The sequence below is a fragment of the Physella acuta genome, unplaced genomic scaffold (assembly GCF_028476545.2).
Source record: "Physella acuta isolate Inbredline_101_S28 unplaced genomic scaffold, ASM2847654v3 ptg000059l, whole genome shotgun sequence".
NCBI classification, from domain to species: Eukaryota; Metazoa; Mollusca; class Gastropoda; family Physidae; genus Physella; species Physella acuta.
Window position 1 is genome coordinate 15,848 of NW_026731579.1, and position 14,358 is coordinate 30,205.

The 14,358-nt window shown below is 38.8% G+C and overlaps 2 protein-coding genes across 5 annotated transcripts; one reads left to right on the forward strand and one right to left on the reverse strand.

Moving 5' to 3' along the window:
• Nucleotides 1–143: 143 nt before the first annotated feature.
• Nucleotides 144–4,565, reverse strand: LOC131948598 (phytanoyl-CoA dioxygenase domain-containing protein 1-like). Its single transcript, XM_059310202.1, has 6 exons — nt 4,458–4,565; nt 3,861–4,003; nt 3,678–3,775; nt 3,490–3,599; nt 3,012–3,100; nt 144–1,381 (listed from the first exon to the last, which is right to left on the reverse strand). The coding sequence occupies exons 2-6, from the start codon at nt 3,991–3,993 to the stop codon at nt 1,029–1,031; spliced, it is 783 nt and encodes a 260-aa protein (XP_059166185.1). The 5' UTR covers nt 3,994–4,003; nt 4,458–4,565; the 3' UTR covers nt 144–1,028.
• Nucleotides 4,566–6,189: 1,624 nt separating this feature from the next.
• LOC131948616 (spermatozoon-associated protein kinase) lies at nt 6,190–14,039 on the forward strand. Of its 4 annotated transcripts, none has more exons than XM_059310239.1 (8): nt 6,190–6,264; nt 7,624–7,748; nt 8,572–8,718; nt 9,656–9,804; nt 10,190–10,334; nt 10,831–10,984; nt 11,409–11,530; nt 12,909–14,039. In XM_059310239.1, the coding sequence occupies exons 1-8, from the start codon at nt 6,258–6,260 to the stop codon at nt 13,137–13,139; spliced, it is 1,080 nt and encodes a 359-aa protein (XP_059166222.1). In that variant the 5' UTR covers nt 6,190–6,257; the 3' UTR covers nt 13,140–14,039. The 4 variants fall into 4 exon arrangements, with proteins under 4 accessions (XP_059166222.1, XP_059166206.1, XP_059166214.1 ...); XM_059310223.1 differs by having other exon boundaries at nt 6,202–6,501; XM_059310231.1 differs by having other exon boundaries at nt 6,202–6,434.
• The last annotated feature ends 319 nt before the right edge of the window (nt 14,040–14,358 follow it).

The window sequence follows — 14,358 nt, forward strand, 5'->3', positions numbered from 1 at the left end:
TGGGACCTTGTCAGGGGGTATAACTCAACTCTCTAGTCGAATAAAATGGGACCTTGTCAGGGGGTGTAACTCAACTCTCTAGTCGAACAAATACGTCTTTTATGCTACTTGTGTATCGATGAAATACAAAGAAGAAAGAAGTCTTAGGGAATCAATTCTTTATTTACTACATGACCATACAAGCTACATCAATAAGCAACCATTCCTTTGGTCAGTGAATGCAATCAAGCGTAGAAAGTAGATAAAAGCTGCGGTCAGATATTTCTCGCATTGGACTGACTCGAGGTCATGGTAATGCTGATGATGATTGTGGTGGTGGTGGTGGTGGTGGTGGTTGTAGTGGTGGTGACATTGATGATGCTAATGGTGATGAAGACTATGATTATGATGATGGTGGTGGCGATGGCGATGGTAGTAGTGGTGACGATGATTGTGGTGATGATGTTGATGACGACTATGATTATAATGATAGTGGTGGTAGTAGTGGTGACGATGATGATTGTGGTGATGATGTTGATGATGACTATGATTATGATGATGGTGGTGGCGATGGTAGTAGTGGTGACGATGATTGTGGTGATGATGTTGATGATGACTATGATTATAATGATGGTGGTTGTAGTTGTGGTGACGTTGATGATGATGGTGATGGTAGTGATGGTGGTAATGATGATGAAAACACAACATTATTTGAGATGAAATAGTGGTATTACATGTCAAAATTAAAAGCATGCGAACGCTACAATCACGATAAACATCACTAATGCTATTTCAGAAATAATAAATTAATGGCGAACAATAAATAAATAAATTAGTAAATAATCTAGTATATTTTTAAACATTTTGTGATTTCCAGCATTAATCGGGGAGTGGTCCTCAAAGTGTCCCTACATTAGTCGGGGAGTGGTCCTCAATATGGTCCTACATTAGTCGGGGAGTGGTCCTCAAAGTGGTCCTACATTAGTCGGGGAGTGGTCCTCAAAGTGTCCCTACATTAGTCGGGGAGTGGTCCTCAAAGTGTCCCTACATTAGCTCCTCCAGCTGAACCAGTCGGGGGAGTGGTCCTCAAAATTTTCTGGTTCGTTGACCCCTGACACCAACACGGTTGCCGGGAACGACCTTGGGCGGTCCGGGTCTTCGATGGGCTTGGCGGTGGTGGAGACGTATCTGATGACGTAGCCGCAGCGGCGGCGGGGCGACCTGTTGGTGCCGCTGCCGTGCACCAGGTGCCCGTGGTGCAGGGACATCTGCCCGGCCTTCAGGGGGCAGGGGACGGCCTGGGTGGCGTCAAAGAGCTGCTCGGGGATGGACTGGTTGGAGGTAAGCAGGTTTCCTTCTTTGGTCTCAGACACATGCTCCAGCAGGCCGGACTTGTGGGTACCTGGTGAGACAAAATGTGGGTACCTGGTAAAACAAAATGTGTGGGTACCTGGTGAAAAAAAATGTGTGGGTACCTGGTGAAACAAAATGTGTGGGTACCTGGTGAAACAAAATGTGTGGGTACCTGAAAATTTGTGGGTACCTGGTGAAAGAAAATGTGGGTACCTGGTGAGACAAAATGTGTGGGTACCTGGCGAGACAAAATTTGTGGGTACCTGGTGAGACAAAATGTGTGGGTACCTGGTGAGACAAAATGTGTGGGTACCTGGTGAGACAAAATGTGGGTACCTGGTAAAACAAAATGTGTGGGTACCTGGTGAAACAAAATGTGTGGGTACCTGGTGAATCAAAATGTGTGGGTACCTGGTGAGACAAAATGTGGGTACCTGGTAAAACAAAATGTGTGGGTACCTGGTGAAACAAAATGTGTGGGTACCTGGTGAAACAAAATGTGTGGGTACCTGGTGAAACAAAATGTGTGGGTACCTGGTGAAACAAAATGTGTGGGTACCTGGTGAAACAAAATGTGTGGGTACCTGGTGAAACAAAATGTGTGGGTACCTGGTGAGACAAAATGTGGGTACCTGGTGAGACAAAATGTGTGGATACCTGGTGAAACAAAATGTGTGGGTACCTGGTGAGACAAAATGTGTGGGTACCTGGTGAGACAAAATGTGTGGGTACCTGGTGAGACAAAATGTGTGGGTACCTGGTGAAACAAAATGTGTGGGTACCTGGTGAGACAAAATGTGGGTACCTGGTAGAACAAAATGTGTGGGTACCTGGTGAGACAAAATGTGGGTACCTGGTAAAACAAAATGTGTGGGTACCTGGTGAAACAAAATGTGGGTACCTGGTGAGACAAAATGTGTGGGTACCTGGTGAGACAAAATGTGGGTACCTGGTAAAACAAAATGTGTGGGTACCTGGTGAAACAAAATGTGTGGGTACCTGGTGAAACAAAATGTGTGGGTACCTGGTGAGACAAAATGTGGGTACCTGGTAAAACAAAATGTGTGGGTACCTGGTGAAACAAAATGTGTGGGTACCTGGTAAAACAAAATGTGTGGGTACCTGGTGAAACAAAATGTGTGGGTACCTGGTGAAACAAAATGTGTGGGTACCTGGTGAAACAAAATGTGTGGGTACCTGGTGAAACAAAATGTGTGGGTACCTGGTGAGACAAAATGTGTGGGTACCTGAAAATTTGTGGGTACCTGGTGAAACAAAATGTGTGGGTACCTGGTGAGACAAAATGTGGGTACCTGGTGAGACAAAATGTGTGGATACCTGGTGAAACAAAATGTGTGGGTACCTGGTGAGACAAAATGTGTGGGTACCTGGTGAGACAAAATGTGTGGGTACCTGGTGAGACAAATTGTGTGGGTACCTAGTGAGACAAAATGTGTGGGTACCTTGTGGAAAGAAATGTGTGGGTACCTGGTGAGACAAATGTGTGGGTACCTGGTTAAACAAAATGTGGGTACCTGGTGTTAAACTGTAACTGCCGAGCCCAATAAAGATTTGACCCTTGCGAAGGGTGAAATACACATGTGTTAGCATCTACCTGCGGCAACAGAGCACTCACCTGTAGTAGCTGAGTACCATCACTAGCTGAGCACCTCACTCACCTGGTATAACAAACATGCAGGCATTTTCTACGTCAGCGTCGTCAATGGCCATCCACACACTGATGACGTCACCCTCTACTCCCCAGTACCTGAAAATGTTGACATACAGTTAGTGAGTTCAGACCGAACCCCAGGGAAGTGTTGATCACGCCATAGACTGACCTCTTTTGAATCCCCGGGCCATGCTTAGACTGAACCCTCCAGAGACCTTTTACTCCCCCGGCCATACAAAGACTGGACCCTTCATACAGTTTTTGTCCAAGCTATAAACGTTGGCCACATTTCATCAAGATCTAATCTAGAAGCAGCCAAATTATTCGGGCTGCAGCTATAGAAACCTGAATGTGAGATATGATCGCCGCTTCTTGGTGGGGGACATGTGTTTGGTTTCATTGCGTCGCTTGTTGCCATGGTAAACAAAGAAGAGGGGGGGGGTAGACATACAGTTTATACATAACAAAGGTCAAGGTCGACTTACCTGACATCCTGGTGCCAGGCCACAAAAGCCTCCTTTTCCTCGGCAGCCGACACGGGATATTTGCAGATAAATCGTGAGTCCAGTAGGAACAGGTTCGGCCCCAGGAGAGTCTGAAACAGATTTTATCTTGAGTCAATTTTGACTTTCACTTACATGTAGTCTTTTCTCGTGTATTTGACTTTGCTTACCTTGAGTGGTTTCAGCATGTTGGGATGTGTGGCAAGCCTCAGAACCCACTCGTCCGTCAGATGTTTGTTGTGGAGGGAGTAGGTGGCGTTTTCTTCTCCTGAAAATTGAGGACATGGTTCAATGCTGGTCTAAAACTGACAGTAGACGTGACCTAATTAATGTGAGCTCAACCAAAAACTCACCAATTTCATTCTGAACTTTGTCGAAGTTGGCCCTGACTTCCAAAGTTTCTTTTTCATCCAGAACATTCAGCCCTGACACGTAGCCGTTGACGTCAAAAAACTCTACCAGCTCTTGGCCTTCTAAACCGGACATTTTGGCTTGTCTACAGAAAATAAAAGAGGACATTTTGGCTTGTCTACAGAAAATAAAAGGACATTTTGGCTTGTCTACAGAAAATAAAAGGACATTTTGGCTTGTCTAGAGAAAATAAAAGAGGACATTTTGGCTTACCTACAGAAAAAAAAGAAAAATCTGGCTAGAAAAGTCATGTTGTTTCGGTCAATTGTTTGTTTTCGTGTCGTTATTGCGGGTTCAGTTTATTTTTATATATTTTCATTTCGTACCTTTTCTTATAAACGCCCATTAATTAAATATTTTATCAAAACGAAATATAAGCGTAATTATTTTTATAATTCTACTTTAAATCGACGATATATCTGAGTCATTTGTCATATATCACAACTAAACCAGATATCCTAATGTAGACAGAAGTGGTCACAATAAAAACAAGAATACGTGTTTATCAAGCAGTTGATTCAAATAAAATGCTACTTTACCGTAAGAAAGTTTTGGTGATTTCAAGATGAGCGAACACTACCGTCAACACTGTGGCCACAAGAACTGTCTGCCTACTTTATAAACCTTCTGACGGTCTGTCTACTTTATAAGGGCGCAAGCTTCACTTGTAAAACGTTGTGAAAAATACAAATGTTTGCGGAGTTTAAAAACCGCCTTTTTGTTTTCACGGGCCAATCATCTCTTGAGTTTTCCCGTGGTATAGATCTATTTGAGCGGCTGTTGACTCGAAAATTGTATGCAACAAAAAGACGGATACAAAGTAATTAATTGGCTCAAAGGCAGGGGGAGACAAGCGGGCTGTTTATACAGATGGGGGTCAAAAAACTGGCCAACAAATGATGGCCAACGTGAGCTGGCCAACGTGTGATGGCCAACGTCTGCAGGCTAACACGTACACAACCTGGCAAGGATCTAAACTATCACATGTCAAATACTTCACCCGAATCTTTAGGGTAATTTCGTGAGGAAAAATCACTTTTTTTTTTTAAAGTGTACTTTTCTGTTTTCGCTTGTCTACAATAAACGTGGTACTAGCTGCAGCCAAACTAGCACCTGGTGCCCATAGCTAGACCTAAACATCACGACACAGCCCTCGACCTAACACTCGCTTTACAAATACCCCAGGGTACCATGGTGATTGGGGCCACACCCCCCCCCCCAATCCCTGAAGTACACCCCTTCCCCCTTTTTATCTAGAAAATGTATACTTAGCCAGTGTCCACACCCTTGCCCCCGAATGTATAACATAAATGGAGAAAAAATAACACGACTAACGTTACAACTTAAACGGTATTATTCACCATATTGCTTACTATTTTCTATGGTCTAACGTTATAGCCTGGGTATAACTAGCTCAAGTTCGGTAACTCTAATCCACCTTTTAGTCCTATTGTTCTCACCCGCTTAGCTTTCGTCAAGGGAAACAACCAACAACGAACAATGGGTTGTTTTCACTCGAGCAGATAATTACCTAACAAAGGGGGCTCACTGAGAAAACAATGAGCACTACGTGACGAGGTCAATCGTCTGCGTGTCTGTCGTCAGATAGGTTTTGAAATAGGTGAGTAGTTAGCAGAGTGAGGTAATTCTAGGTCATCTTCCCCAAGTAAGTAACTCACACACAGCATTCTTGTCATGGCTTAAATTAACTAAATGTTATATTTTTTAAACATCACTTCTAAGCAGAGCTGTAGTTGGTGGTCTTTACTCAAGTAGGAGATAGATTTATGCAGAGCTGTAGTTGGTGACCCACATTCCGGCAGAAGTGGGAGGAGATGATGATACAACTATGTAAGCTGCGATGAGATCTAGGAATGAAATAATGGAAAAAAAACATCGAAGTTTCCAATCGACACCGAAGTATTATCATTTCAAGATGTATAGGTTTTTTTTTTATTAGTAAAGGGTTTAATTTTTAAGAATGTTATAATATATATATGGCATTTAAAATTCAAACAAAACTTTGAAATATCAAACATTTACAAATCTTCTGCTTTCAATTTAGCGTAGAAAATTCGATTAATTGTAATCGTTTTGTTGTTGTTGTTTCTTGTTAAAGTGCTCTACGCAGTAAATAATTACCTATATTATTAGTTCCCTTTAATTTATTTGTTTCGCTGATTTTAATGTTTACATTTTACATCCTAGTTTTAGATGTATAGATTGCGCGTTGCGTTATATTCCCGATTCTGCACCATAAAATCCTCCTAAAGAACAGGGACCAGTAATACCTTCACGAACCCTAAACATGGCATCACTTTGTCGGACCCTAGTTTCTGATGGAGGGTAGGACATTGTAAAATGTAGCAGCGTTGGGTTGACCCTTCTTTCACGCTGATTCCACGAATACGCATTTTCATGCTTTTGATATATTTAATAAGGAGACGTCAAAGGATTTTGTTTTCTCCCAATGACTTTACCATTCTCTGAGAGTGTTGACCCATCAACTATTGACAGTAAGAAGAAGATTGGCACTCATGAATAGTAATAGAAACTGCATAAGACTGCAATCTTTTCACAGGAGTTAGTATTATCATCATGGTTTTCATCAGCATCCTTGATTTAATTCAGAATATTCTAGGTTTTATCACAATTAGACATGACATTCAAAACGTTAAAATATTTAGTCTTATTTAAGCTTTAAATTATAGTATAACTGTTGCTGCTATTTAAATAGAATTGCCTTTGATCTTAATTCTCTAACAATGGTTGTCATTATTACTACAATTATGTCATACACATTATACTATAAGCTATACCTCGAATTGGAAATCTGCGTTGCTTAGAAATCACGCTTTAGATCAAGTTGTTTAGTTATATTCTAGAAAACTGCTTGGAATTTGTGGAAAATATTTGTCGAGAACAATTTTGGCTTTGTTTTTCTCTTGCTGGCTTGTTTGAGACTACAGTGAAATCTCCGGCGGGTCTGGATAACGGTTATTATTTGACACTGTTTGACTTTTTCATGGGCCCAGTTCACAGAATTTTACAGGAAAATAAGGTGTCTTTTCTCTATTAATGATGGTACACGTTTTTTTTATAACGTGATAACATTTCAGAAAAAAAAAATGTTAAATATTACATGGCGAATATTACGTCTATAAATGTCGATTGACTAATACAGAAACGCGGCAATATTTTTTTTTTTTTTAAATCTGTTTAGTCAAATATGTCATAACACATTTTTCTTCTGATTTTTATGGACTAATTATTCGTCCCTTTAACACACATCAATTTGCTGACCGAGAATGCAGGTGGCAAGTAATCGATTTCTCTTTTTTTTAAGTTTTGACTTTATAATTCCTCTATTACGATTCCAGTTCAATTCATGTTATTTATTTATTTTGTCCGTGGATTTCATCTTTTAAGATAGGCCGCCCACTTAATATTCAAACTATCTGTTTCTTCTATTCTTACCAGTTCCCTTATGATCGCGCACTTGTAAGTATGATAGAGATGAATCAGTTACCAGTGTGTCTTTACTATGGCAAGCTTAGTGTTCTTAGAGGATAGAGTTTATCATACTCAGGAAAATCATTTCATTTCACACATAACATTTTCAACTGTATTAGTCTAGGGTTAGACAAGTAAGTTTTTTGAATGACGCTAAGACTGGAAACATGAAAGACTCTATTCCATATGTAGGTAATATCTTGGATTTCAAAAGCGGAGAATTGGTCCTGAGCACGTCCGAAAATTGGCTCAAAGAGTACTTGGAAAAGGCTAAAAAAGAATTTGATGAGCGTTTTAAAGCCAACCCCTCGTACAATGTGAGCAATAGTTTGCTTTTTCACACAATACTAGAGCATTCAAATATCATAGCATTCACACAAATATTATAGCATTCACACAACACTATAGCATTCACACAATACTAGAGCATTCACACAATACTAGAACATTCACACAATACTAGAACATTCACACAATACTAGAGCATTCACACAATGCTGTAGCATTCACACAATACTAGAGCATTCACACAATACTATACCATTCACACAATACAAGAGCATTCACACAATACTAGAGCATTCACACAATACTGTAGCATTCACACAACACTATAGCATTCACACAACACTATAGCATTCTAATAGATACCATAGCAATCACACAAATATCATAGCATTCACACAATACTAGAGCATTCACACAATACTATTGCATTCTAATAGATAACATAGCATTCACACAAATATCATAGCCTTCACGAAAATACGATAGCATTCAAATAACACTATAGCATTCACATAGAATGACATCTCGTGTAAGTACACATCACAGCATATCTCAGTACAACTCTCATCACAACATATCCCATGTTCTTACAAGTCACATCACAACATATCTCAGTACAACTCTCATCACAACACATCTCATATTATTACAAGTCTGATCACAACACATCTCATATTATTACAAGTCTGATCACAAGACATCTAAAGTTAGTAAAACTAATATCACAACATATCTCAGTACAACTTACATCACAACATATCTCATGTTAGTACCCATCACAACATATCTCATATTATTACAACTCACATGACAACACATCTGACGTGTCCACACATTGTCCCACGTTTACAGGAGTCCATACGGAACTTTACTCTGATCAGAACGTTGGGGTCCGGGTCGTTTGGACGAGTCATGCTGGCCCAACACAACAGCGACTCGTCCGGCAAGTGCTTCGCCATTAAAATTCTTAACAAAGAGAAGGTTGTTCGGACTAAACAGGTTGGTCATAATTCTTAACAAAGAGAAGGTTGTTCGGACTAAACAGGTTGGTCATAATTCTTAACAAAGAGAAGGTTGTTCGGACTAAACAGGTTGATCATAATTCTTAACAAAGAGAAGGTTGTTCGGACAAAACAGGTTGGTCATAATTCTTAACAAAGAGAAGGTTGTTCGGACAAAACAGGTTGGTCATAATTCTTAACAAAGAGAAGGTTGTTTGGACTAAACAGGTTGGTCGTAATTCTTAACAAAGAGAAGGTTGTTCGGCTTAACAGGTTGGTCATAATTCTTAACAAAGAGAAGGTTGTTCGGACTAAACAGGTTGGTCGTAATTCTTAACAAAGAGAAGGTTGTTCGGACTAAACAGGTTGGTCATAATTCTTAACAAAGAGAAGGTTGTTCGGACTAAACAGGTTGGTCATAATTCTTAACAAAGAGAAGGTTGTTCGGACTAAACAGGTTTGTCATAATTCTTAACAAAGAGAAGGTTGTTCGGACTAAACAGGTTGGTCATAATTCTTAACAAAGAGAAGGTTTTCGGACTAAACAGGTTGGTCATAATTCTTAACAAAGAGAAGGTTGTTCGGACTAAACAGGTTGGTCATAATTCTTAACAAAGAGAAGGTTGTTCGGACTAAACAGGTTGGTCATAATTCTTAACAAAGAGAAAGTTGTTCGGACTAAACAGGTTGGTCATAATTCTTAACAAAGAGAAAGTTTTCGGACTAAACAGGTTGGTCATAATTCTTAACAAAGAGAAGGTTGTTCGGACTAAACAGGTTGGTCGTGCGTTGGTTGAATCTTAAGTTTGGCGTCCACAACAAAAATCTATCCCACAGAAAGTTTCAGTGTTATGAGCCTTATCTGTCACGTGTGTACCACATGAGTCTATAAATAGCACGATGTATCCCATAATACCTGAGCTCGTCTGTTTCAGGTTGACCACACAATCAATGAGAAGCGACTGCTGGGTAGTGTCGGAAATTTTCCGTTTATCATACGACTTGTGATGGCATTTAAAGACACGACGAATCTCTACATGGTGATGGAATTCTCCCCGGGCGGGGAGCTTTTCCGGTTGATCAGGTAACTCTGGCCGCTCGTCTTACGTGAGAACACCTCCACGCCTGTAATGTTTCTTCCAGAATTTTCTCGGGGGGGGGGGGGGGGGGCATTTGAAATTTTCAGGGGAGGGAGCGGACTAAAATTCTAAAATTTCCGGGGAGCGGACACTTAAAAGTATATACTTTCTATATAAATTCCCCCGAAGAGATCCCTGGAAGAAACTCTGCACACTTGTCGAGATGACGGTTATATTTTTTTACATAAAGGTCTTTTTCTAGAACATGATTAATTAACTGGTAGTGTTGTAGTGAGCAAGTATTTCTGATAAATTTTGAAAATTTCGACCGGTTATTCCCCCCCCCCCTCCTCTAAATGCCTGGCGTTTAAATTCTACGACCGTTTCCAGGAGAAAGGGTCGAATCCCCGAAGCCTGGGCCCAGTTTTACTCCGCCCAGGTAGTGTTGGCGCTGCAGTACCTGCACAATGCTACCGTCCTGTACCGGGATCTCAAGCCAGAGAATCTTCTCATAGACGGCACGGGTTACCTCAAGGTTAGTGCCTCACGTCACACTGTGGGCAGCGACATTACTTAACAAACATTCTCTAATACCAAGCTTTCCTTAAATACGATGTCTGTTTGGAATATTGGTGTAAACCGGTCCTTAACGGTGGCCAACATTAGCGCGGTATTTGGAACTATCGATTACTTAGCTCGCCACGCCTACAATGTCGAATTCTCATTTGATAGTTTGGGGTCATTCTATATACCGTACTAATGTTGGTAACCGATAAACGCCCGTAGATAATCAGAGATATTTTGCAAGAGAACGATTTCTGAAATAGTTTATAACTAGTTTAGTGTGTTTTATAATGTTAACACAATCATACATAAAGTTTATGCGTCCGTGGGCATTTATTCAATTATTTATTTTTAAATCTGTAATGTAGGCCTATACAAATGACAAATACATTAATTATTTAATATCGGCCTTTAAATTATTCTAAAATGTGAATGCAATTAAACTGACAAAATGTGTATACAATAAGATGGCAGACTTCGGGTTTGCCAAACGAGGCCACCAAACATGGACTCTGTGTGGAACCCCCCAGTACATCGCCCCCGAGATGATCCTCAACAAAGGTTATGGCAAGTCTGTCGACTACTGGGGCTTAGGTATACTGATATACGAAATGGTTGCAGGTCAGTGTTTTAGCCTCATCAATTTAAGCGTAACTAATGTGTATCCAATATCCAGTGTGTGGCTTAAAAAAAAATTACTACAGCTCATCTCAATTAATGGGTAAAAATATATAATGTTCCTTAAAATATTTCGCTCCCACTAAATACTGTATTATATTCTTATATATTTTGTAAATATTTTTAATGTTTCATGAACCACATTTTTTGGTCCAAATTTATATCACCCAAAATAGTTTTTAAAGTTTGTTGGATAGCACTATAAGTTAATTGCAGTCACTATTAAAATAATACATTCCTTTAAACTTTCCAATTGTGTTTGTGTGTTATGTACCATTTGACAACAATTGTGTTTGCAGGTTATGTACAATTTGACCACAATAGTGTTTGTATGTTATGTACCATAAGACAACAATTGTGATTGCAGGTTATGTACCATTTGACCATAAGACACCTATCAAGCTGTATGAAATGATAGTAGAGTGTAACGTCAATTATCCCAGCCATTTCAAGCCGCAGCTCTCCAACCTCTTGTCCAAGCTCATTCAGGTAGTTACATCTGTCACAAAGATCCATGTCACAAAGATCCCTGTCATAAAGACCCCCAACTGTTACATCTGTCACAAAGATCCCCAACTGATACATCTGTCACAAAGATCCCTGTCACAAAGATCCCCAACTGTTACATCTATCACAAAGATCCCTAACTGATACAACTGTGACAAAGATCCCTGTCACAAAGATCCCTAACTGATACAACTGTCACAAAGATCCCTGTCATAAAGACCCCAACTGTTACATCTGTCACAAAGATCCCCAACTGATACATCTGTCACAAAGATCCCTGTCACAAAGATCCCCAACTGATATATCTGTCACAAAGATCCCTAACTGTTACATCTGTCACAAAGATCTCTGTCACAAAGATCCCTACCTGATACATCTGTCACAAAGATCCCTTTCATAAAGATCCCTGTCACAAAGATCCCTGTCACAAAGATCCCTGTCACAAAGATCCCTGTCACAAAGATCCCTAACTGATACATCTGTCACAAAGATCCCTCACTGTTACATCTGTTACAAAGATCCCTGTCACAAAGATCCCCAACTGATACAACTGTCACAAATATCTCTAACTCTTACATCTGTCACAAAGATCCCTCACTGTTACATCTGTTACAAAGATCCCTGTCACAAAGATCCCCAACTGATACAACTGTCACAAATATCTCTAACTCTTACATCTGTCACAAAGATCCCTCACTGTTACATCTGTTACAAAGATCCCTGTCACAAAGATCCCCAACTGATACAACTGTCACAAATATCTCTAACTCTTACATCTGTCACAAAGGCTCCTCTAACGAATATTTTATTCTAATAGCACCTGCCACACCCGACATGACTAATTGATTATCAATATTGAATAATTAAGATCCCCTCATGTTTTTGGCAGTGGCGTTTATTCTCTATGACCTGTGCTTATAATTATAATGTTTACATATGCATCAGAGCAACAGGTGACATTACATCAGACATCCAGAATATTCTCAGTTTAGTTCATTGTTAAGTAAAACTAGTGTAAAAGTAAAAGCAAAAAGAAAATTAAAAATAGGAAGAGGTTTTAACAGAGTTTAATACAGAATACTCTAAACTTACCAATCAATGTTGTAAGATTTTAGATTTTTTTAAACTGTGGGCCTCACTACAAATAATTCCTGACAACTTTTAAAATAGATAATAGACATGAAAAATGGTTGTGAGATCTGAAATCATTGTCGAATTTTCCTTTTAGAAAATCTGCTAAGAATATGGAGTATGCACAATAACAACTTCTATCCATGTTTTTATTTATTTAGTAGTCAAGCAGTCAAACTTCCTGTTTTCTATGATGCTTCATTTCAACTTTGTTTTCCTCTCTTGAAAGATAGACGTCACTAAACGATATGGCAATCTCAAAGAGGGCGCCTTTGACATAATCAACCACCTCTGGTACAAGGATGTTGACTTTCGGAAAATAATAACCAAGGCCTACCAAGCACCATGGATTCCACATCTTAAAAATGAAACCGATACCTCAAATTTTGAGCGCAGTAAAGAAGAAAGCATTTCTATTTTGAAGACTGATAAATACGTTGAAGAGTTCATTGATTTCTAAAATCTTTCGGATCACTCTACCAGGAAATAACACCCAAAGTGAAACAGCAACTTGTAGCGTTGGTTTTAAAAAGATGGAATGTCGTATCCATTGAAACAAACTATATAGATGGGTCCTGAATAAAAATTAACATTTAGTAAAGCTTTACTGGCCAGTTGGGCTCAAGTTTTACTAAAAACAATTGTCTCAAGCAGCTGGTTTGCTGGTCTCTACAATGTAGCGTTTTCTAAGAACCAATCAGACTAAACTAGACAGTATTTAATTCAAATATGTAAACTATTGGTTGCAAGAAGTTAAAATTATTCTGTTTAGATTATACTTTTCAAATATTTTTGAATGAAAATATATTTGTGTTTAAATGCGACAGGCTTAAGAAATTAGAACAGAGGCAGTAATTAGTTGATTAGACCCTGACTGGCCCAGCCCATCATATTGCTCATGTTTAGGTTCTCTATAATTCATATTTCAACAAGAAACAAATATTTGTGTTTAACATCTTATGCAGTTATTTTTAACCCTTCATTACACTGATTAAATCCCTTTCAATCAATAACAGAATTACCTGTAACATTAGGATAATTTTTATTTTTTTAATAAATCCTCAAAACAATAAAAAATAAGTATTGAAGGAAGAGAAGCTTTTAATGAATATTTGATTGAAATGTTCCTCGCCATGACCATAATAATGCTTTGTTTGCTCTGGGTGTGAAAGCAGTTTGAAATGTCTTGAATGGCTGGATGTCTGGCACACAACTAGAAGGTGATCTGGGACTAATTTATATGACAGGAAACCTGGATGTACTTTCAACACGATTAGTTGGTTTTTTTTTTTTTTACATTTCTCAATCCAATGTTGTAGATGTTTTTATACATTTATTTTTCATAATAATAAAGTCTTTTATTTTGATACATTCTGATGGTGTTTCTTTTGTAAATTATTGTTTTAAAATCTTTATAAAAGGCTATACAATTAATATAAATCAATTAATAACAAACCCATGTAATTTAAATTTTAAACATTATTTTTTATTTACCTTTTTAATAAAAGGAAATTTATGTTCTCAAACTGAAGCTAGTTGATGGATCTAAACATAGCCTTAAATAATATTTATTAAAACAATAATCTGACCATAATGGACTGCCATACAACATATGACAGAAAGTGAATTTTGTGATACCACTATGGCATAAGGATAACTAAAGCCAGTATCACATTCAG

Excerpts from the sequence above, each read along its gene's own strand:
- LOC131948616 (XM_059310223.1), top strand. The coding sequence starts at position 6,456 with ATGAATAGTAATAGAAACTGCATAAGACTGCAATCTTTTCACAGGA. Across the intron at positions 7,749-8,571 it reads AAGCCAACCCCTCGTACAAT|GAGTCCATACGGAACTTTAC; the intron begins GTGAGCAATAGT and ends CCACGTTTACAG. Across the intron at positions 10,985-11,408 it reads GATATACGAAATGGTTGCAG|GTTATGTACCATTTGACCAT; the intron begins GTCAGTGTTTTA and ends TTGTGATTGCAG.
- LOC131948598 (XM_059310202.1), bottom strand. The coding sequence starts at position 3,993 with ATGTCCGGTTTAGAAGGCCAAGAGCTGGTAGAGTTTTTTGACGTCAAC. Across the intron at positions 3,101-3,489 it reads GCCTGGCACCAGGATGTCAG|GTACTGGGGAGTAGAGGGTG; the intron begins GTAAGTCGACCT and ends CAACATTTTCAG. Across the intron at positions 1,382-3,011 it reads CTGCATGTTTGTTATACCAG|GTACCCACAAGTCCGGCCTG; the intron begins GTGAGTGAGGTG and ends TTGTCTCACCAG.